We start from the raw sequence: 22,341 nt of genomic DNA, 5'->3' as shown, positions 1-22,341 counted from the left end.
GCTTTTGTTGCTTCCTGCGTTCGTCGGCTATGGTTATGACCTAATTTTTTTGGGCCTAATTAACATACCTATTACAGAATGCAAAAAAAAAAATGGGCCCTCTAATTTTTTGGGCCCTGTTCAATAGCACTGGATGAACCTGCATTGGGCCGGCTCTGATATATATATATATATATATATATATACTAGGTTACAATCCATGGAATCCATAGGTAACAAAACAAACAAAAAAATTAAAAATTAAAAAACATAATCATTAATCATAGATTTATAAACAAAAGATTTATTTACAAAGTTCCATATTTACAATGATTAATTCATTTAATTTGTAAAATCGCTTGAAGATATATACGATCTTGTTTATGTCTAGATTAATGATAAAAGGATGATGTTGTACATTGAAATATATAATTAAATAGTACGTTGCTATTTTGAGTATAAAATGAAATGCAGTATCTGTATTCTATAGTAGTAGCGAGAAATAAAAGTAAGATGCTATTATCTTTAAACAGATATAAGTAAGTTTCTTTTGGATAAAAAAAACATGAAATTTAAGATATAACAATACTTCAATTTTCCTCTAATGGTTAAATCGTTGATTAATATCGTAATTTGGAATAAAATTAAAAAGAGTACGATATTGGCGTTATCGATTTTTGAGTTTTTATTGGTATGAAAACCAAAAGTAACGTAAAATATTAGATGTTTTTTAAAATCAAACAATTGTTTTTAAAACAGTTTAATCGGGAATATTAGATGTTTGGTTTAATTTCTTATAACATACGTTTTTTTTCCTATATATCATTCTATTTTCAATTTTTTAATTCTTGAAAGCATTGTGTATTAAAAAATCTTGCCAATTACATGCAACTCATCTTTAGAATGGTTCCGATAAAATTTTGGTTTACTATTACCACCTCCAACTTATTATATTGGTTACCTATTTCTCATCCAACGTAGCATCATGCATCGCATAATTGATGAATATGCACCTCTTGATTAACATATTTTCATTTTGCTAACATTTAAATATTATTTGTATTTCGTGTAATTTAGATATCTTACGCAAATGAAATGATCATATTTATCAAACAACTACATCCTATATGTAAATTTTGGAAGTAATGTCAACAAAATATATGTACTACCAAAATATATCAATGAAGAAAGGGAGGTGATTCTTTCATGGCTCCTTTTAATCCATCCACGGAAAATATAATCTAATGACAATTATGCCCCTCATTTAAATAAAGAGATATTGCACCATCTGTTTAGAAAGATCGCAAGGATTTGTTTCCAAATTACACTACGCTCGTTCCTCCTCGACGCTGCAATCTGCAATCGTTGCTACTTCCTCCTTGGATGTATCTTCAAAACAGAAGTAAAACTCGGTAAAAAAACAAGAGGGTTAAATAAAAGACATAAGAAAACTTGTCAATGAGACTAATGTTGTTATTCAATCGTGCATGAAGCTTAGTCAAACTATAACCGACTTTCCGTGCCTTTGACTTTCGATTAGGTACCCTTCAGCTTGAAGGGTCCTTTGGTATCTTTCATAGTAGATCATATAAAAGGTTTGAATTGCTCCCCTAAACCTATAAAATGATCATGATTTTGATACCTAAAATCATCGAGAACCATGTTTGGATAGCGTAATGGTGAATCCCAATAAGGGGTTGGGGATGGGATTTGTAGAGTTGGTGGAGCCGAAAAGGGTCTTTGTGAATGCAATATTGGCCTAATGGGTTGAATTGAAATGAAGGTGACATGGGAGGTGAAGGAGGTGGTTTTGTGATTAATTTTAGTTCGATTTTGGCTTTTTGAACTAGGTTTTGGATTAAATTGTCAGGACAATATGCCAAGCGAATCATTTCTTTGTCAGCATGATCAAGTAAGTATATGTACGTAACCGATATTTTTCAAGTGATGGTCTTTGATTCTTTTTCTATAATTTTCTATCGTACACAATTTTTGGAGCTTCGAAAGCTTCCATTTTCACATGGTAGCAGTAGCGGATTCATCAAACAAAATGAGTTTGACATAATTTTCAATATATAAATTTGGAAGCTTGACGAGTAATTTTTGAAACAAAGATTAAGATTTCTCCATAGGGGTATAGTTGTCAACCTATAATATTTCCGGTGGAAGCATCAAAATGTTTCGTGGTTATATCATCTCCCATGAAGAAAATGCAGCACCAAGTGATTTAGCCACAACAAAGCTAAATGGATAAATCCCCAAAAGTTGCATACAACTTCACTATCACCATCATATCATAGCAAAAAACTTTGAACAGACATACTGTAAGCAACCATCAAATACTATTAAAATTAGCATGAAATTGAGGACCAAAATTATTGCAATTTCAGCAATATAGTATTACCACTCCGAACAAAATCTGCTCTATTTTCAGCAATGACATCAAACAAAAGCTTTAGTTGTTGATACTGCAACATACTTTGATTAAAATTGGATAAAATTGAAAATCTTCCTCATCAATCACCAATGCAGTTCCACTTCCATTATGCATTTCCATCCATCAATTGAGGAGGAATTGATACCTCAACAAACTTTTGACATTAAACAGATGATTTTTTGGTCAACTGCACTCAATAAACACAGAAATTTGTCCCCCCAAGATCTAAAACATAAAACACACCTTGCTCTTGACTGAAGTGAAAAAAGGAAAAAAATGATTTGATAAATTTTAACATAGATACAATTAACTAAACACAAGATTAAAAGAAACATTTGAATATACCTATCCCATATTGGAGCAGTGTTGAGAATAAAACCAAGATTCTGTTGAAAAAATTATTGTATTTCCTTTTTATCATTAAGTAAAGCATCCTTAATCCAGCCATATATACTCTTTTTTTCTGGTTTTATGACCATTGTTCATATGTTACAAATTTAGGTGGAAAGTAATATGGATACTGTAACAATTGGTAAAAATAGGAACGATCGTACGATGCTATGTTTTGATTATTAAACAATATGAGTATTTTATCAAGAATGGTTGAAAGAATTTAACCTCTTTTATTTAAATAAGTTCTTGTGAAATATAAAATAACTAACTAATGATAATTTTGTTATGATGTATGACTACGAACCATCACCGGTTTGTGAAATTAGCATATAACATCATTTAAACGCAACAAACTTAATTTTTGTATCAACATGTCTCTAGTTGATAAGTAAGTTAGGTTCTATGTAAAACGTTTGCTTAATAGATGTGAAGGATCTAAATTTGACAAATATACGAACCAAAGTGACAAAACGTGTTTAACGATATGGTTAACCGGTTAAATGTCACGAAATTATACATTGCTCAATAAATTTTATATTTAAATAAATTAAAATATAAAATGAATTATTATAAGGTATAATTAAAATGTATTTAAGTGTTTTTGAATAAAAAGAATAAAACATAAACATTAAAGTTCAAATACACAAAAACTACATTGTTATTTTATACTAAGTATACATGTATGTATTTGTATATATGTATTATTATCTAGTGAATGACTAGTTATGAGTCATGAATTAAAGTGATTTCATGTAAGTTTTATGATTTCTAAATCAATTAAGATAAGAGAATTGGTGGAGATAAGTACCAACTTAACTAATAAGTGCTTAATCACTTAAGACATTTTACTAAGAATGCTTATTAATCCCTCTTCTAATTTTCGAGATTAAGACCTTCCCTCTCCTTAACTAGAACTCCTAACTAACTAAATAACTAGTAGTTAGTTAGTTAACTAACTCTATCTCTAAACAACCACCCAAGCAAGTGGCTAGACAAGATCACATCACTTAAACTCACATCCCATCACAAGCTAGTCTAGGTTTTGTCCCCTTATCCTCTTCCACTCTTTTCTCCTTCATAATCACGAAATTTCATCTTCATTTTACCCTCATTTGACCAGCAAATACTCCAGGGAATTACTCTCAACCTTCATCTCATTTTCAAGCACAAGAACTTCCCTCCAAAGCCATCAAAACCATGAACTAAAGGGTTGCTGTCCCTTTTGTGTTTCAGCCACCATTTCACCCATCTACACCTTCCTTTTTGCTTGATATTTTTACCAACAAATACCCCTGGAAGTTACTTGTTTTGATACTCAAAATTATTGATTCAAAACAGTGAGTAAACTACCCTTTTTCTTGCTCTTTTGCTGTGAAATTTTCGTGACAGCAACATAGCCAAAAGAGTGGCTGTTTTGGAGCATCAAACCAACAACCAAAAGTTCATCTTCAACATTCCATTCTTCAAGTATTCACATAAGGTGAGTTCATACCCCTACATTTTCATGTTTTATTCAAGTTTTAAGGGGGGGAATACAAGTTAGAACACTAAACATAACTTAAATTTAAATGACAGCTTTCTACAGAAAAGTTGAGTCCTGTTCACGGACTGTTTTGACCATCTTAAACTTAATATCTTTCAAAACTATACAATATGAAAATAGTTCAAGTTTATACCTTTCTAATTACTACTCACACGCGTTCATACGATTTTTCTACAATTTATGGCGATTTTTATAGAACTGCCTGTCATTTCAGAAGTGATTTCGGACCAGTCTGTGAAGATGTTCATTTTCACACTAGTTTGAGAGCACTAAAAATCATAATAAAAATTAGGAACAAAGTAGACTCATTTTATAAACTCTCAGAGGTGACGGATTCAGTTTTTGACTTACGAGGATTTTTCTATGAGTTTTCTAAAAACAGGGACAGTAAAGGGTAAAACTGTCAAAAGTGGTTTATAGATTTATTAACACCTTCTAACATTTTTGAGCAATGTTTATACATTAAGGAAGTTAAAACACAATCATTTAAATATGTTTAATTACCATTTTTACAAAAGTGATAAGTACAACAAGGTCTTTAGTATCAAACTTAAGGATTATTTCATGCAAAGTTTCTAATAAAAACGTAAGAATATGAACAACAATTACGAAACATACCAAATCATCTTTTAAAATTGATACATATATATAACCATATACATACATATATATATATATATATATATATATATATATATATATATATATATATATATATATGTTTTGTTTACAAACTTGTCTTCTACATCAAAAATATACATATATATGTTTTGTTTACAACTTGTCTTCTACATCAAAAATATACATATATAGTTTACGAAACTCTACTCCATTTGTATCTTGTTGAGCAAAGGGTAAAATATTGTCAAATGCATATCTAAAGATTTCACGTCGTTTTTCATAGCTATCCCAGTCTTAGGGGATGATCATTTATACAAACATTTTCACACGTAAATCTGTTTGTTTTATACTAAGTTTTGTGAGACATCAACTTCACGTACGTTCGAGTACGCATTTCAAGTCCTATATTATATACCAGAATCCCTTGGAGGGGGAGCATGGTGTTTGTGCATAGATCTATACGGGCTTGACAACCCGCGCCCTGACTGTTAGCTACAGTCCACCATTTGGGGTGACAAACGTCAGAACATTCCAACGCCTGAAGAACATTGTGTATAGGCATTTCTAGTCAATAGCATGGTTATAAAACTCACATGGAGTATTGAAAACACATTGATTTACGGGGGTTTTCAGACGTATTGGAAATTTTATACTTACATACATTTTCTAGAAACAAACATTGGTCTTGAGAGAAGGCTACATTTATACTAGTAGAAAATATAGGATTTTCTAGAAGCAAACAAACAAGAACAAAACATTTCATTTCATACAAACATTGTCATTTAATACTTATGAAACTCACCAGCTTAAATGCTGATCTACTCTTTCAAAATTACTTGTATGTCCCAGGGATTCAGTAATTTCAGGTACTAATATGCTTTTGAAGAAGGGATGCTGCGGCGCCAGTTTAATCTCATATTTTGACATCATATTGTAATTGGTTTTGAACATGTAACTTTTGACAAATGTAAACTTTCAATTATATATATGATGGTTGTATTGCTTTCTTTACTATTTATTCATGTGTTACGTTACCACATGAAGTCATCCGCCCCCGAACGTTTCCGCCGTTCAGGTTTATGGGTGTGACAGATACGTTGTGCTGCAAGGAGAAACAATTGTTGAACATAAATTATTTTAAAATGTATCAATGTAAAAACTAAAAAACAATATTTACAAATATAAAAAGAGATTGAAGTTTTAGTTTATACCAAAAGTTTGGATTAGGGCACAATAATTATTTCGTCGAGAAGAATTATGGGTTTGGAAGATGACCTCCAACATAAGCTTTACCACCATACAGAGCTTGAAGCCTACAAGTACAATATGTATACATTAGTAAAATTTAGAAGGATCAAGACACAAAACTATGATATTCCAAAAACAGGTGAATGGCAAGAAAGGAACGCATGTAAAATAATGGAGCTAGGGTTCAAATCGATGGGAGAATAGGGGTCTGATAGTGGTTACATATAATACCTATTGGTGATGGCTAAGAGAGCATTGGAACCGCCGCAACCAAACTCAATGGGGTCTTGGTCATTGAAGAAGAAATGTTGTACCAAGAAGTAGATCACCCGACCAAAGATAATTTCCCCCCACATCATTGATCACTGTAATACCCTTTGTCGCTCTCTTGTAGAAATTTAGCAAGGATGATTGGTGTGTAGCAACTTGGGAGGGTGCGAATGAGTAAAGTTAAGGAAACTTAAAAATATTTGATTTATATTTTAGGCTGAAGTAGAGATAGAGATGAAGACTTCTCAACCATTGCCAAAGAAATATAACTCCATACTCAGTAGCTCTGAGTAAAAAGCTCAAGGACGACACTACAATATAATAACCCTCAACCAAATCCAATCGAATATCAAATCAAAATAGAATGAACAAATATATTCCCAAAATCCTAAATCCAACAATTTTACAAATCAACTTCAAAAATTCGTAAATACAATGGTAAAGTACAATATTGTTTTAAGAACATAGAAAAAAGATGATTATGCCGACGAATTCTTATAAAGCATAAACCATATTCGATGCTTCTGCCATGCTACCAAAACATCCCATTATAAATTTATAATCCAATGATACCGACAGATTCTCGTCGTTTTGTAGATCATTACTTAAATTAGGCCTTGAATTTGGGAGGATTTGAATTTTGATTATGATTTTAAGGAGAGACGAATGAGTTTCCTGAAAAAGAAGAAGAATGGAGCGGGTTAAGGACAGATTATAAATTGGGGTAAAAAAGTAATTTAACTTGAAGAAGGAGAAGGCATTAAGGACATGCCACGTCATTAAAAAGGATTCTTTTATATATATATATATATATATATATATATATATATATATATATATATATATATATATATATATATACCTATTTTATGACAAGAAGGTCTTAATTTTAAGTAGTATAAATGTTAAATGAATTGTCAACAATTGACCTAGCCAACCCATATCTCTTCCCCATTCATCGACACCTTCTCCTTATTTCTTAACAAATTTTAATCCGTCATTTTCAAGATTCTTTGAAACCCTAAGCCTCTTCGCGTCTCACCTCCCTCATAATCCCCCATTCTCTAAAAACCTTACACTCAACTGCCACCATCACTTAATATCTTGTGTCTTTCTATTGAACACTTGAACTTCATTTCCTTCGTCTCCACACACTTTCACTGCCTTCCTCCATCTTTCTTCCTCCCTCTAAGAGAAACCCGAAATGGCGACTTCAACCATTTATCCCCTTCAACTACATGATTCACTCTATTCATTCTCTCTACCCTTAAACAATACTAGATTTAAATACTTATCACCACTACCTTCACACTACCTTAATCTTTTTCCTAAATTTGAAATAAGGGTTTATGTTATCTAGTTTTAGTTGTTCAAGTTTTAGGCAAGTAAAATAACAAATAAGGAAATTAGGAAACCCTAGTAAATTTTGAAAAAGGCAAGAGGCAAGACAATTTTCGAAACACCCTAGAGGGCTAGGATTTTAGATTTTCATATTTCTTTTAGGGTTTTCACAAATATGCATGGTATAGTCAAAACTCTAGGCTTTGATATTACTGATGGGTTTTCCATATTACTTTTATGTACTTGCGGAATTTCACATAACAATTATGGGTACATGCAACCTAAAATCTATGGCTTTTCTTATAATAGCAACATATATTGAAAACTTAAATAAACCTATGTATAATCGAATACATAAAGTTTAGGTAACAAACTTTTTGTTATAATCGAATATAGCAACCAACTTTAAAGAACCCTTCTTTAAGAATGCAAACTATAATAATGTGGCAGCCTCTAATGTGTCATACCTAAACCCTAGGATCGAAAATTAGAAAGAGAGGGGATAAGAGATTTTCAAAAATTTCTTATTATTTATGCAGGGTTTTCAAGTCTTCTAAAGGTTCCTATTTATTGTTGTAGGAAAACCTGATTTGAAATTAACAAATGAAGGCTTCACAAAACCCTAGAAGTAGCTTCCCAAACAGTTCCCATATGGAGGTTCTAAAATGTCTTTCTTGTTTAACTATTAAACAATTACATTTTAACCCTTATACTTTTAATTAATTCTAATTAATCCATAACCATTAATTAAATTAATTCAGATTAATTCTTAATTGTTATTTAATATTTCTAATTAATATATTAATCATATTAATAAATTATTTATCTCTCTTTTAATATCAATCTAAGCTATTTCTTGGTTATAAGGGCAACCCAAAAATGACATTACTATTATTCACTCAATTATATCAATTTAGTTAAAACCTTAGACATTTTAAACCAACACTAGTTTTATACAAAATCTAGATTGATAAATTTCTTATGATAATTATATTAGGTCGAAGGATGTTTGAATCAGTTGTCGTGTTGTTATCTAAAGCGAAGTGAAGTGGTAAATGGTGTAGTTGTGATCGGAAATAATGATAATGGTGTGATGTTGGTGGCGATTGGTGATTGGTAGTGGTGGTCGTTGGAAATAGTGGTGGTGGTGGTGGTGATTAGTGATGATGGTGGTGTATTCCCTCTGTTATCAAAATTGATAGGGACGATCATTTTATTTCTTGGTAAGAAAATGAAAAGGTGTATATGATTGTTTGGTTTACCACAATGGAAAAAAATGAAAAAGAAATAAAAATAGAATCTCTTATGAAATGGTGTTTATAAGTGGTGATGGGGATGATGGTGACAGGTGAATGGTGGTGGTAGTGTGTAAGTAGCGGCGGAAGAAGGGTATTTTTGTCTTTTTTTTTTTTTTTTTTTTTTTTTTATATTTAACAACCCTTTTGTTAGGCTTCTCAGAGAGGAGGACCACGTATAGACCAATGGTGATACTTTTCCAAGACCAAAACTGTTATTTTGAGCAAACCATAAGGACCGCTACTTAAATTTGCTCTCAATAGTTTAAAGCCCTATATATAATCCCTTTAAAAGGTGAATAACGTGGAAATCTATTTATATTATTTATATTCAAATAATTGTAGTCCACCCACATTGACCAAGTGAAAGACTATTGTACCCTTTGTCTTCTTGTCGTCCAAATCATTGAGACAACAAGGGCATTTTAGTCTACTAAAATCTAATAAAACCATAGGCCTTCCGCCGCGTATCAAATCCATTTTTTGATAAATGGAGTTGGTGACAGCATGTGTGACCCGCCATCTCTTTCATTCAACGGTTCGGATCACGTCTTACTCATCACTCCAGACTGTCAAGTGGGACCCCGGAGTTCCATGAGCGGAGGTTCGCTGCACACGATAAACAGCAAACGACAGATGGAATACGATAAAATACGGTCCTCCAAACTCACAATAAGTTACACAAATAGCACCTATACTATTTTACAACATTCATTATTAGTCATTTTATATGAGTTTTACATTTTTAGCCCAAGTACCAGAAACTTAATATACATATATTTCATTGGAACCCGTCAGTTGGGTACTTTGAAATTTACTCTAGACAATAGATGAATATAAAAAATTAGGTTAAACAAGTCAAGCATGAGCTCTACTAAATGATGTTACACGATAATCATATTCGATTAGATAAATCATGGAATTAAGGCTTGAAAGTTGATAGAAATACAAGTCAAGAATCTTTTTGATAGAAATTAGAAAAAGAAATAACGTTTTAGTAACTTTATATGTTTCATGCTCATTTTTGTGTTTGAACTCGAACTCGAACCCAAACTCTAGAAGATCAATATGTTTAGACTTGAAAAAATTGAAAGTTAGAGAGTGAGTATTGAATGAGTAACGCCATAAATTAGTTGTTACTTGTTTTTAAAACTTATAAGACTCACAAGGATTTTATCAATTTCCTACATAGAAATATATATTGATATATTGATAAAAAAGTGAATCCATAAGTACTAGCATATAATTTATCCACGACATGCTCCGGAGTAAATTTCGGTATAATACTTCTAGGGATTTTATAATTTACTATGAAAATATCTATATCCTTGAATACAACAACCTACAAATTTAACAATGTATAAAGTGGTATATGTTGGTAAATAACTTATGAATTACTAAATACTCCGTATTATGTAAAGTTCAAGGGTTTTTCTGTAAATAAATAGAAACAAATTTTTGAATATCTTGAAGTATATCTCTTTGTACCACTTGACTCAAACTTACGTGGATCCAACCCATCCTTGACCGTAGAGATTAACATCATCCAATACTAACATGCCACGTGACACTCATAACCCTATATATAATAACCCTTTTCATTATTAATTTCACTGCAACAAAAACACTCTTTTTATTTATAATAAAAAAACGTGTGAGGTTGGTGATTGGTCTATGGGTAGAGCCACCACCAGAATTCCGATGAGCCACCGTGTCCTGTCACCAAACCACAATTACAACACCGGTGATAACCCACATGATCAACCGACGATGCAATTGTCTGGTTCAATCTTTGGGTTTCTCGAGGAAGAAGCCACCATATTATCGTCACCGGAAAATGACACGTATAGCGACAATATCCAACATGAAATCGAAGATGATAACGAGACCGAAAACCCTGAAGATATCGAAGACAAGATCAAATTTTGGGATACCCAACATAAGAATTTACATGTAAGTCTTTAGTCTTACTTATCTGAATGATATTTTGTGGGTATCGTTTATTATAACATCTTGAAGTGAAATGACAAATTTTTATACAATTTCAACAGTCGACGTTATTTAGGACAACAATGTTCGAGTCAAAGATCCGAAATATAGCAAAAGAAGTACTTTTGGAAGTTGAGATGGCTGAGAATGAATGTTCTTGTTCGAGACCAGTCCCCCGTGGTTGCCGGAGCTGTAGGATGAGAGAAATTTGTAGCCGGTTGCAGAATTCCGGTTATGATTCTGCTATTTGCAAGTCCAAATGGAAAAGCTCCTTAGATATTCCATCAGGTATTTTCATTTTCATCAAATTTTCTTGTGACAAAAAGCCAAAATCACGTAGTAGTTACTAACATGTTGTCTTGTATATGTATGAAACAGGAGAGCACACGTTTGTGGATGTGATCGACAACTCTAATCATAAAAAGGGTGAAGTGAGGGTGATAATCGAGTTGGAGTTACGAGGTCAATTTGAAATGAAGAAAGGAAGTGAAGAGTATAATGGTCTCGTATCCAAACTTCCCGATATATTCGTCGGAAAGATCGATAGACTGCAAACTGTGATTAAACTACTGAGTAATGCGGCTAAAAAATGCATGAAGGAAAAGAAAATGCATTTGGGGCCATGGAGAAAGCAACGATACATGCAAGCAAAATGGCTTAAAGTCATTGAACGGATTACACCCATCACATTAACACTGATTAAGCCATTAGAGGTAGATCATAGTTATTCTACCCGATCGCCTTATAAGGCTAAATCATCGATGTTAACGATGGATCTTCTTGACAACTTGTCAAATATGTCTTATGTTTATGTCCATACTGTTGAAGTTTTGTGAAAAATATTATACTTATTGACATGTCAGTACATTTTTATGAATAAGGTTACTTATTTTGTAGGTAGTTTTGTTTTTTATATACTTTTAGAGTTTTAGTGGAGTAAAAGAGTTCGTAATATATCATAAGTGCACTTTAGGCAGGAAGGTGTTATAGTATAAAAAAATAAACAACCAACTCAGCTTTGATAAATATTTATGATATAGACATAAAGACTTTGCAACGATCCCAATCATGAAAATAAAATACAAATAACAAGGTATAATAAGTAGGTCTGACAATTGGGTTGAGTTCGGGTTAGCAGGTCACGGGTTGGTGGGTTGGAAACCTCAATCCAACCCAACTCATATAACCCGTTTAAGTATATAGGTTCGCGGGTTCTCAAGTTAATGGGTCAAACCTAACTCATATAACTCGTATAATAAATAAGCAACACATTTTAAAAAATGAGGTTTTTTCAACATAAATTTATAAAGTGATTAATGTAATTAATATAAAAAAAAGGTTTTCAACAAAAATTCATAAAGTCGATAACAACCAAATAAAAATGAAAAATGAAAACATTCATAGAAAGTGGATGTATTTTTCATTCATGACTCGTGAAAGTAACGAAATGTATTTTTTCTTTTTCTGATTAATGAACCACAAATGTAGATTAGTCACATACGAATACGGAAGGAATATGACCCGCAAACCCAAACGGATAACCCAACCCAACCCATGAAATAAATGGGTTGGTGGGTTGACGGGTTGGCGGATCAAAAATCTCAACCCAAACTCGTCTATTTTCGGGTTGAGTCAGTGTCGGGTTACGGGTTGGGTCGAGAGTTGTCACCCCTAATAATAAGTGTAAAATAGTAAAGTAATGGGGATAGAGAATAAACTCGAACACCAACACCATATAGAATGGGTTAATAGTCACCACCAACCCATTAGAAAATATTGTCACCTATGGACCACATCATTTTCACTACCACTTCACTATCAAACTACCAGCCCATGGAAATGGTCACCACTCCACAAACATTTTCCTTTATTTATGTAACCAATAATTTTTTTTATTCTAACCTCACAAGAGAAATGGTCAAAAAAGTTTTAGTCAATCAATCGTAGCGCATTCGTCTCTCTCCATAGTCACTTCACATCCAACCCACCAGCCTCTAGCCTCTAGGGTGGTGTTCACTAGTGGGTTAGTGTGTCATATAGGCTTTCATGCATGACTTGAGGCTCCATTCCGGATAGCCTTAACTAGTTACAATGAATCAAAATAAGCCAATCTATATTAATCGGTAGCTTACAAATTAAATAACATAGATCCTTAAGTGCCAACTTATAAACCAAACAACATAGTACTTCAATTTATAGATAGACTTGTGGGTCACAAATTTGAAGTTAACTACATAGAATCAAAATAAATTAATCTATATTAATTGGTAGCTTACAAATTAAATAACATAGATCCACTAGAAATATAAGCTTTAACTGCTAACTTATAAACCAAACAACATAGTACTTCACTTCATAGATAGACTTGTGGATCACAAACTTGAAATTAACTACATAGAATCATAATAGATTAATCTATTTTTACTAACAATCTAAATAATATATTTCGGATGATATTGTTTGTTTGTATTTTAAATATTAAGCGAGAGTTGCGCAAACTATTTGGAATATTTCAAAAATGATTCGGACAAAAAAAACAACATTTTATATTATGCAAAAACATTTGTTTATTTGAACCACGAACATTCACCATACAAAAATATATACACTACAACTATAAAAGGACTTTTATATACAGATTTTAGCGATAGAATCCATCCATCTATATTTATGTAACATCCTAAAATTTAACACAGGGTTCTTAAATTAATAAAGTAAATAAATGAAATATGATTATATAGTTAAATCATCAACGAATAATCATATCATTATTTGATGTGAAGTTTAAAAGTTAGAAGTGAAAATAGTATCATTTTAAAAAGTTATAGGGCCAAAAGTACCAAATTGGCAAAGTGTGTTGACCAAAGGGTTGGCTCAGTTAATGAAAAGGACCATAAAAGTTATATAATAGATAGAGGAGGACCTGTTTTGTTAATCTTGTAGACAAATGTGAAAACAGATGGAGTAATGGTAGAAATCGAGAAAATGCATGAATTAGAGGGACTGAATGTGAAAATATGGAAAATAAGATTAACACTTTCATTATTTCTCTTCCGGATTGTTTTCTTCATCCTAGAGGTCATATAATTGTGATTTTGATCTAAATAACTCCTAGAGTTCAATCCAAGTGAGGAATTAAGCAAACAAACAAAGAAGAGAAAGAATCAAGGCTTACAAGGTATAATTTCTCTTCCATTCAACCTATAAATTCGAATTTATGAAGTAAGTTAACCTTAATGTCAAGTTTTGTGTGTTTGAATGATTAGGGTTTTCGTTTCTAACATCACTTGAGTGGTTTCCATGGTTCTAATCTCAATCCAATCACCTCATTGATGGATTTGATGATTTGGGTAAAAAACTCCATGAACCCTAGAAATCCAAATTGAGCATTTCTTGTTTATATGTTAAATTGGAGTAGATTCTATAACCTAGATGTTTTTTGATGACGATAAATCCAATTTGAATACTCAAACACATCAATGATGGTAGAATTATGTATAAGTTAGGGTTGAAATGGATTGGGGGACAATATGATGAAATTAATGGAATCCTTTGTATTTAAGCAATTGATGAGTAAACAAAGTTCATAGTCATGAATTACACTCTTGGAATGATTTGAATTCAAAATATAAGGTGTTACTTGATTCATTGATTGCTACATGGAATTTTGAGCTAGTAAGAGCTTGAAGCTCTTTCATCTTTTGAAGACATTACAAGCTTTTGCTAATTTCTTTGGGTCTTTCTTTTAGTGCTTAATTGTTTAAGCACTTAAGGCTTCAAGAAAAAAGTTGTACAAGAAGAAATCTAGCAATTTTGGTGCCTTATTCTTGTTGGTGGATTACTTGTAAAGAAGATCAAGCTCGTTGTTCTTGCCATTTACTTTAACACCCCAAATCCAAGATGGTCCGAAGGCTACAAAGATTATATTTTCTAAACACCCTATGGTTGTTATAATATCATTCTAATCTCTTTAAAAGGATCCTTGATGGTTTGTTTTGTTGCTAGACTCGCAATTTATAAGAAAATTTTAAAGCTTCCGTTGCCGGTTTTTATGAAAAACTATTTATTTTATGCAACAAAACCCTTCACCAAGGGCTCGAGGGAGAGCATTTCAGTTGACAGAAGAGGAGGACAGAGCAGCTCCAGACATCATGGATGGTATGCATTCTTTAGTTATTTCTACTGATTTATTTATGTTGTTTATGATATTATTCATGTTAGGCACTTTCCTTGTGAATTTTGTACCTGCACTTGTGATGTTTGACTCGGGTGTGAGTTGGTCTTTTGTGTCATCAACTTTTTGTCATGGTTTTAGTCTTGCACGGGAGGCCTTGAGCAGGACATTGAGAGTATCTATACCTGATGAGCATCTGGTCTCTGCGACTGACATCTATCGGGGTTGTGTGCTAGAGATGTTTGGCGTTGGGTATCCGATGGATCTTATCCCTATTGTGATGGCAAATGTTTGTGTTATCATGGGTATGGATTGGTTAGCCGATTTGGGGTTCTGATTGACTGTGAGCGACAGTTGGTAACGGTTCGAGATCCTAGTAGGGGACTGTTGACCATTTACGACGAGGGTACTAGGTCAGGATCAACTTTCTGTTCTGCCGCCACGGCGAGTCAGAGTTTACAACATGGGTGTATGGGTTATCTGGCATATGTAGTGGATACCCGGGTTGATGAGAAGAGATCGGTTTCTCTTTCTGATGTTCCTGTTGTGCGTGATTTCCATGATGTTTTTCCAGAGGAATTGACCGGTGTGCCTCCTAAGAGGCAAGTAGAGTTCTGGATTGATCTGATCCTTGGTGCGGCACCAATTGTCATATTTTTGTATCGTCTTGCACCTCCTAAAATGCAGAAGTTGTCCTCTCAGATTCAGGAGTTTTTAGGAAAGGAGTTTATTCGACCGAGTAGTTCTCCATAGGGAGCACCGTTCCTTTTTGTCAAGAATAACGATGGTTTACACCGGATGTGTATTCATTACCGGGAACTAAACAAGGTAATGGTGAAGAACCGTTATCCGTTACATAAGATCGATGATTTCTTCGATCGGTTACAAGGGGCATCTTGGTTTTCCGATATTGATCTGAGGTCTAGCTACCATTAGATGAAAGTGCGAGAGGAGGATATTCAGAATACGTCCTTCCGAACTCGTTACGAGCATTACGAGTTCATGATGATGCCTTTTGGACTCACCAACGCACCGGCAGCGTTCATGGGTCTCATGAACCGAGTGTGAGTTCTATCAGTCATCAGTGACAGGTGAGTTTCCTTATTTTTACTTGTATGGTTGAATAGTTTTTTGTATATACATATGATGACCAGCTGGGTCTAAATGTTATTACTGTGAATGTGTTGTTATAAGTGTTGAGATTTCGAGTGGTCTCCAGGGTTGCTGATAACCCACAGGGATTGCTGTTTTCCCATTGAGACTTCGAGTGGTCTCTAGGGTTGCTAATAACCCATAGCTTTTTTATGTGTTGTGTTGTGTATGATATCTTGGGGAACTCACCAAGCTTTGTTTTTACATTTGTTAATTAAATGTGTTTCAGGTACTTCTAAGGATCACGGGAAAGCGAATGATTGATTGTACACATTCGTTTGGAGATTTTGTTACCGAATATTTTGGGACACCCTGATAATTTGATATGGGAATTGTATTTAATATTATGATTTTTTATGAGATGGTTATTATGAAAACTATTTTTCTATTGGTTTAAAAATGAAAATTTTGGTTTATAAATATGGTCGATACAATTTGGGTTGGTGTTGTATGAGGTATTATTTGGATACATTAATAGAAGTTGTCAGATATGGGTACATTGTAGCGATATTTATAAGAGGCAAAATGGTATTTATTTGAAGGTTGTGTGTGTGTGTGTATATATATATATATATATATATATATATATATATATATATATATATATATATATATATATATAAAGTTACGTTCATATGAGACAATTATATTTTGTGAGATATATGGACGTAATCCTAGCCATTCATTTTGAATAAAAAAAACAAAATAAATATAAGTTTTTATATTTTTTTAAATATTATTTTCGTCATTTATATTATCCAAAAAAAATTAAAAATTAAAATAATACTACCGTTTTTTTTCAAAATATACGTGAAATATTCTAACATAATATTATACTGTAAATATTCAAATTGAATTTTTTCAATGTTAGAATATTCTACTAGGAATATTAAACTATAAATATTCAAAAATTCTAATAAAATATTAGATATTCTACAAATCTAACAATTCTAGTAGAATATTAGAATATTTTAACATATCTACCAATTTTAGTAGAATATTAAAATATTCTAACATTTTAAAATTTTCGATTTAGTTATTTACAATCTAATATTTTATTAGAACATTTCACTTATATTTCGAAAAAAACGGTAATTTCTTTTTTATTTTTATTTTTTTGGATATATTAAAAAATGAATTTTTGGATTTTTCTTTTTGTTTTGCATTTTATAGTTTACTTTTTTATCTTCAAGATGAATGGCTAGGATCGTGTCTTCATGCTTCACAAAATTAACATCGTCTCAAATAAATGTGTGTGTGTATGTATATATATATATATATATATATATATATATATATATATCAAACACAAAGATGGAAGGGGTGGCTAGCAACCCCTTCACTATGACGAGGACACCCACTAGCATCGCCGCCAAAGACTGCATGTTGGTCTTTGTGGAACTGAGTGTTTATCTCAGCTCACAACACTAAGTGTGGCACATACATAACATTTGGCCTAAGGCGGGACGGTATACCCCCATCGAACCATAAGGTGTGTTGATGTGACACTGCGGGGAGGTTGGGGAACACCACACCATTTGGTGTCGTGATCTTGGATGACCTTTACTACAAGACACAAAATTGTCACACTTCTTTTCTTATTCTCTTTTGATTTCATGCTTTGATGCTTGAAAGAGTATAATATGTTATTACATCATATTTATATTTATTAAAAGAGAATATAAGAAGTGTGGGGATTGAAGGTATTATAAAGTGGAGAAAAATAAAGTTGTGGAGTTGCAATTAACAAATTGTTTTTGACTAATAATAATGATAAAGTCTAAAGCAAAAGAAAAAAAATTGCTTAGTTTATTTTTGTTTTTTAATACATTTAAAATTTGAACTTATTTTTCAGAATTTATATCGAGTTGATTTAAATATATTCTAATAAATAAATAAAAATTATTATATCTTATATTTTTATTTATCTTGTCACGTATCATTTTATAAATATTTTAAATTAATTTTTTTATTTCATTTTATTAAATTTCACAAAGTATGTAAATATAATAATAAATAGCTATCAATTTAATTAATGCCAACTTTACGTTTACATTTGAAAATTTTAAATTGAACCTTAATTTTTTATTTATTTAAATTATTTGTTTAAACTTAAAAGACAACAACCACTTCAATTTTAAATTTTTAATATTTTTTTATTTTTTTATAAATTCAAACTTTCCATGTATTTAGACTTTTATATTTAATATTTTTTTAATAAATAATATAAGATAACAAGCATATAAAATAATATAAAGTGAAATTATACACTTAAACTCCTTAAAAAATGTTCATACAAACTTAATTAATATTTAATGTCACCGTCCATATACCAATCTTTTCACACATTTATGTTGTTAATTGTCAATCATAAATATCGAAGAAGGAACCATCTTATCAAATAGCTTTTACCCTAACAGTATTAGGTCAATCGATTTTTAACCTAACATTATTAAGTGGTGTCATTTTTTTCTAAGGTTAATAATATAAGTTAGACAAAACTTCAAAAATGGTCCCTGTGGTTTTTGAAAATATCAAGTTTAGTCCTTAAGTTCAAAAAATCTCACAGATGGTCCCTATGGTTTCAAAACTTTTAACAAATGGTCATTTTCGCTAACACCGTTAACATTTGACCGTTAAGTGAAGGACATTTCAGTCATTTCACAAAATAGGAACCATTTATGACGTTTTTTTGTTATTTAAAAAAGACAAAATATAATTATTTAATGTATAAAGGTCTCTCTCTCTCTCTCTCTCTCTCTTAGTTCCTCTCCTCCCCCTTTCTCTCTTCTTCCCCATTCTTCTTCTTCCTCTAGAAAAAAAACCCCCCACTTCCTTATTGTCTGCAAGCAAACAACTACAACGCTCATGCCTGTCTCAAAACAACCTTCAACAAATTCTCTTTCTCTACACACGCTTCCTTTGCTGCATTTTTTGATTCTCTTGCTTGTGTCTGAAGATGTCTTAGAGCTTCCACTAATATTCCCTTGTTTGATTCACTCACACAATTTGTTTTTGCAGACCTTTCGTTGAAGAATACGGAGCTTTATAGTTTGCTGAAGAACCAAATGATGGCGATTTTGGGGTTAATGACTCCATTTGATTCATGTAAGACTTGATATGATAACCATGAACAATAGCTGGTTGATCATCGAACCCAACAGAAGCTTGAGGGATTCGAAGACCATTAGAAGATGATTCAAGGCGAAGTCTATGGTATCGCTTTTCACCAGGGTCCATCACATTGAGGTTTGATCGATGTGCATACGATTCTAGTATTTTCTTTTGATTCGATAACAATGAAGACGAGCTTCCGCCCCAGTGAAACCCGTAAATCGAGTTGGTGGTCGTTTGCACACTCTGATATGTTGTTGCCTTCGAATTCATGTTCACCTTTGAATTTATTCCGAGTAATTTTCCAAGTTTTCTTGTTTTTGCTTCCTGTGTTGGTTCACCATGGTAATAAGATAGCAGATGAATGTTCATCTTTTTTGGATTTGATTTTGGAAGAAGATGATTCTCGTTACAATCATGTGAATTTGATAATTTTGAAACAGCTGAACCCAAATCATCTTTTCCGGCGATCTGCCACCATGGAATTGATACCTCACCGTTTTTCTCAATCTCGACCTAGCGTTGTTGCTAGCTGGTTTTGTTGGGAAAAAGGAATCTGTCATTCTAATCCTGTAGAAGTGTTATTAACTAGGGATGAGGTAGGCTACTCTTGTCGGCATCACAGATTCGACGGAAGAGGGTGGAGGAGGCTGGGAAAGGTGAGGCAACTCCGATGGTCGGCAACCTCTTCTTGGCCGGTGGTGAAGAATAACAGGAAGGGAAGAGAGAGAGAGAGAGAGAGAGAGAGAGAGAGAGGTGGGGCCCTTTAATATTAAATAATTATATTTTTTTTCTTTTTTAAGGCAAAACTTCATAAATGGTCCCTGTGTTGGTGAAATGACTGATATGCCCTTCACTTAACGGTCAAATGTTAACGGTGTTAGCGAAAATGACCATTTGTTAAAAGTTTTGAAACCACAGGGACCATCTGTGAGAGTTTTTGAACTTAAAGACTAAACTTGATATTTTCGAAAACCACATGGACCATTTTTGAAGTTTTGTCTATAAGTTAACATAGGTAAAATATAGGTAGAATTATGTGTTATTTTGAAAATATATTAAATTTGAAAAAGAACAAAACAAAACTGCTGCATTCCCTAGACCCCGTAAAACATTGAGGTTCAACTCTATGATTTCCATATCGAGCATTTAATTAATTACCAACTCCATAAACGTAAATTTACACTCAATTAGCGATTTAAATCAATGACCTTAAATACAAAACATATAACTAATATAATCACTTCTTACAAAACTTCAACAGCAGATGCATAAAAGTTGGGCACCATGGGCAACTTATGATCAAGATCCATAGTCAACATTGATGCCTTAGCCCGAGTCTTCACAGGGCATGAGATCAAATAACTATCAATCGTCTTCGCCAATGGTTTGGTCAAACTCATGCATGTTGTCCGGTCAACGACTCTAAGCCACTTAGCTTCAACATATCTTTGCTTCCTCCATGGACCCAAATGCATCTTCTTTTCCTTCATGCATCGTTTTGCTGCATTACTCAGTATTTTAATCACAGTTTGTAGTCTTTCGATTTTGCCAACGAATATATCTGGGAGTTTGGATACGAGTTCATTGTACTCTTCACTTCCTTTTTTCATCTCAAACTGACCACGAAATTCTAATTCGATAATCACTCTCACATCTCCTTTCTTGCTATTGGAGTTATCGATTACGTCTACAAACGTGTGTTCACCTATATCACATAAATAACACGAATATTTAGCAAACGTATCGTGTATAAATTGACATAAATGGCTCTTTCTTAGAAGATATTATAAACATCGAAAATGATTGATTCTGACGTTCTATGTTTAATTTTAGTCAATTAATTAATTAATCACCTGAAGGAATTTCTAAGGAGCTTTTCCATTTAGACTTGCAGATAGCCGAATTGTAGCCGGAATTCTGGAGCCGGCGGCAGACTTCTGTCATCCTGCAACTCCGGCAACTGCCGGAAATTGGTCTTGAGCAAGAACATACACTGTCAATCACCTCGAGTTCCCCTACTACTTCCTTCGTTATAATTCTTATTTTTGATTCTAAACTCGTCGTCCTGAATAATGTTGCCTGTAAAAAATGAAAATTATCAGAATTCAGAAAATTTAACCGTTGGGAATTAAATACAAAAATCTTGATAACTTACATGTAAATTTTGATGTTGGGTCTCCCAAAATTTAATCTTGTCTTCGGTTCTTTCAGGGTTTTGGGTCTCATCGTCGTCTTCGATTTCGTGCTGGATTCCGGTATACTCGTCAGTCTCCGGCGACGATAACATGGTGGTTTCTTGCTCGAGAAACCCAAAGATTGAACCGGACAATAGGACGGCGGGTTGATCGCCCGCCGGGTTATCTCCGGCACCGTACTTGTGACTTGGCGACAGGACACGGTGGCTCATTGGAAATCTGGTGGTGGCACCTCCCATGGACCTACTTTTCCTACGTTTAGTTTCTTTGTTTCTGAATAATGGTTTTTGTTGCGATGAATTTAATGGAGAAAAACGGTGGTTATATATTACAGGGGTGAAGGTAAGGGTGAATAAGTGCCACGTGATTTGTTGCTGTTTGTTCGTTCTCAATTTTGGATCCACGTCAATATTGAGTCAGTAATTATTATAGATATATTCGAATATTCCAGTATTCTTTTTTTATTTATAAATTTACTAAAGTCACCTTCGTCTTTGGAAAATTGTAACATACCCCCCTTGGCAGGAAAGATTGATTATTCGGGATTTATTTTTGCAGATCACCAATCCACCCGACACCCATGATAC

At 32.9% G+C, this 22,341-nt stretch overlaps 2 protein-coding genes across 2 annotated transcripts; one reads left to right on the top strand and one right to left on the bottom strand.

Annotated features, from left to right (window-relative positions):
- Positions 1 to 10,735: 10,735 nt before the first annotated feature.
- Positions 10,736 to 12,016, top strand: LOC145062964 (uncharacterized). The gene is made up of 3 exons (XM_079010558.1): positions 10,736 to 11,080; positions 11,179 to 11,404; positions 11,495 to 12,016. Exons 1-3 carry the CDS (start codon positions 10,802 to 10,804, stop codon positions 11,950 to 11,952), a joined length of 963 nt encoding a protein of 320 aa, XP_078866684.1. The 5' UTR covers positions 10,736 to 10,801; the 3' UTR covers positions 11,953 to 12,016.
- Positions 12,017 to 20,689: 8,673 nt separating this feature from the next.
- Positions 20,690 to 22,059, bottom strand: LOC145062783 (uncharacterized). The gene is made up of 3 exons (XM_079010371.1): positions 21,715 to 22,059; positions 21,413 to 21,638; positions 20,690 to 21,264 (listed from the first exon to the last, which is right to left on the bottom strand). The coding sequence occupies exons 1-3, from the start codon at positions 21,991 to 21,993 to the stop codon at positions 20,804 to 20,806; spliced, it is 966 nt and encodes a 321-aa protein (XP_078866497.1). The 5' UTR covers positions 21,994 to 22,059; the 3' UTR covers positions 20,690 to 20,803.
- Between the last annotated feature and the right edge of the window lie 282 nt (positions 22,060 to 22,341).

This window comes from Lactuca serriola, chromosome 7, assembly GCF_051521515.1.
Source record: "Lactuca serriola cultivar US96UC23 chromosome 7, Lser_US96UC23_V15, whole genome shotgun sequence".
Classification (NCBI taxonomy): domain Eukaryota; kingdom Viridiplantae; phylum Streptophyta; class Magnoliopsida; order Asterales; family Asteraceae; genus Lactuca; species Lactuca serriola.
The sequence above is the reverse complement of the archived record's forward strand: the minus strand, read 5'-3'. Positions and strand labels throughout refer to the sequence as shown.

Coding starts and splice junctions, on each gene's coding strand:
- LOC145062783 (XM_079010371.1), bottom strand. CDS start 21,993: ATGGGAGGTGCCACCACCAGATTTCCAATGAGCCACCGTGTCCTGTCG. Junction 21,639..21,714: donor CCCAACATCAAAATTTACAT/GTAAGTTATCAA, acceptor CATTTTTTACAG/GCAACATTATTCAGGACGAC. Junction 21,265..21,412: donor CTCCTTAGAAATTCCTTCAG/GTGATTAATTAA, acceptor TATGTGATATAG/GTGAACACACGTTTGTAGAC.
- LOC145062964 (XM_079010558.1), top strand. CDS start 10,802: ATGGGTAGAGCCACCACCAGAATTCCGATGAGCCACCGTGTCCTGTCA. Junction 11,081..11,178: donor CCCAACATAAGAATTTACAT/GTAAGTCTTTAG, acceptor CAATTTCAACAG/TCGACGTTATTTAGGACAAC. Junction 11,405..11,494: donor CTCCTTAGATATTCCATCAG/GTATTTTCATTT, acceptor TGTATGAAACAG/GAGAGCACACGTTTGTGGAT.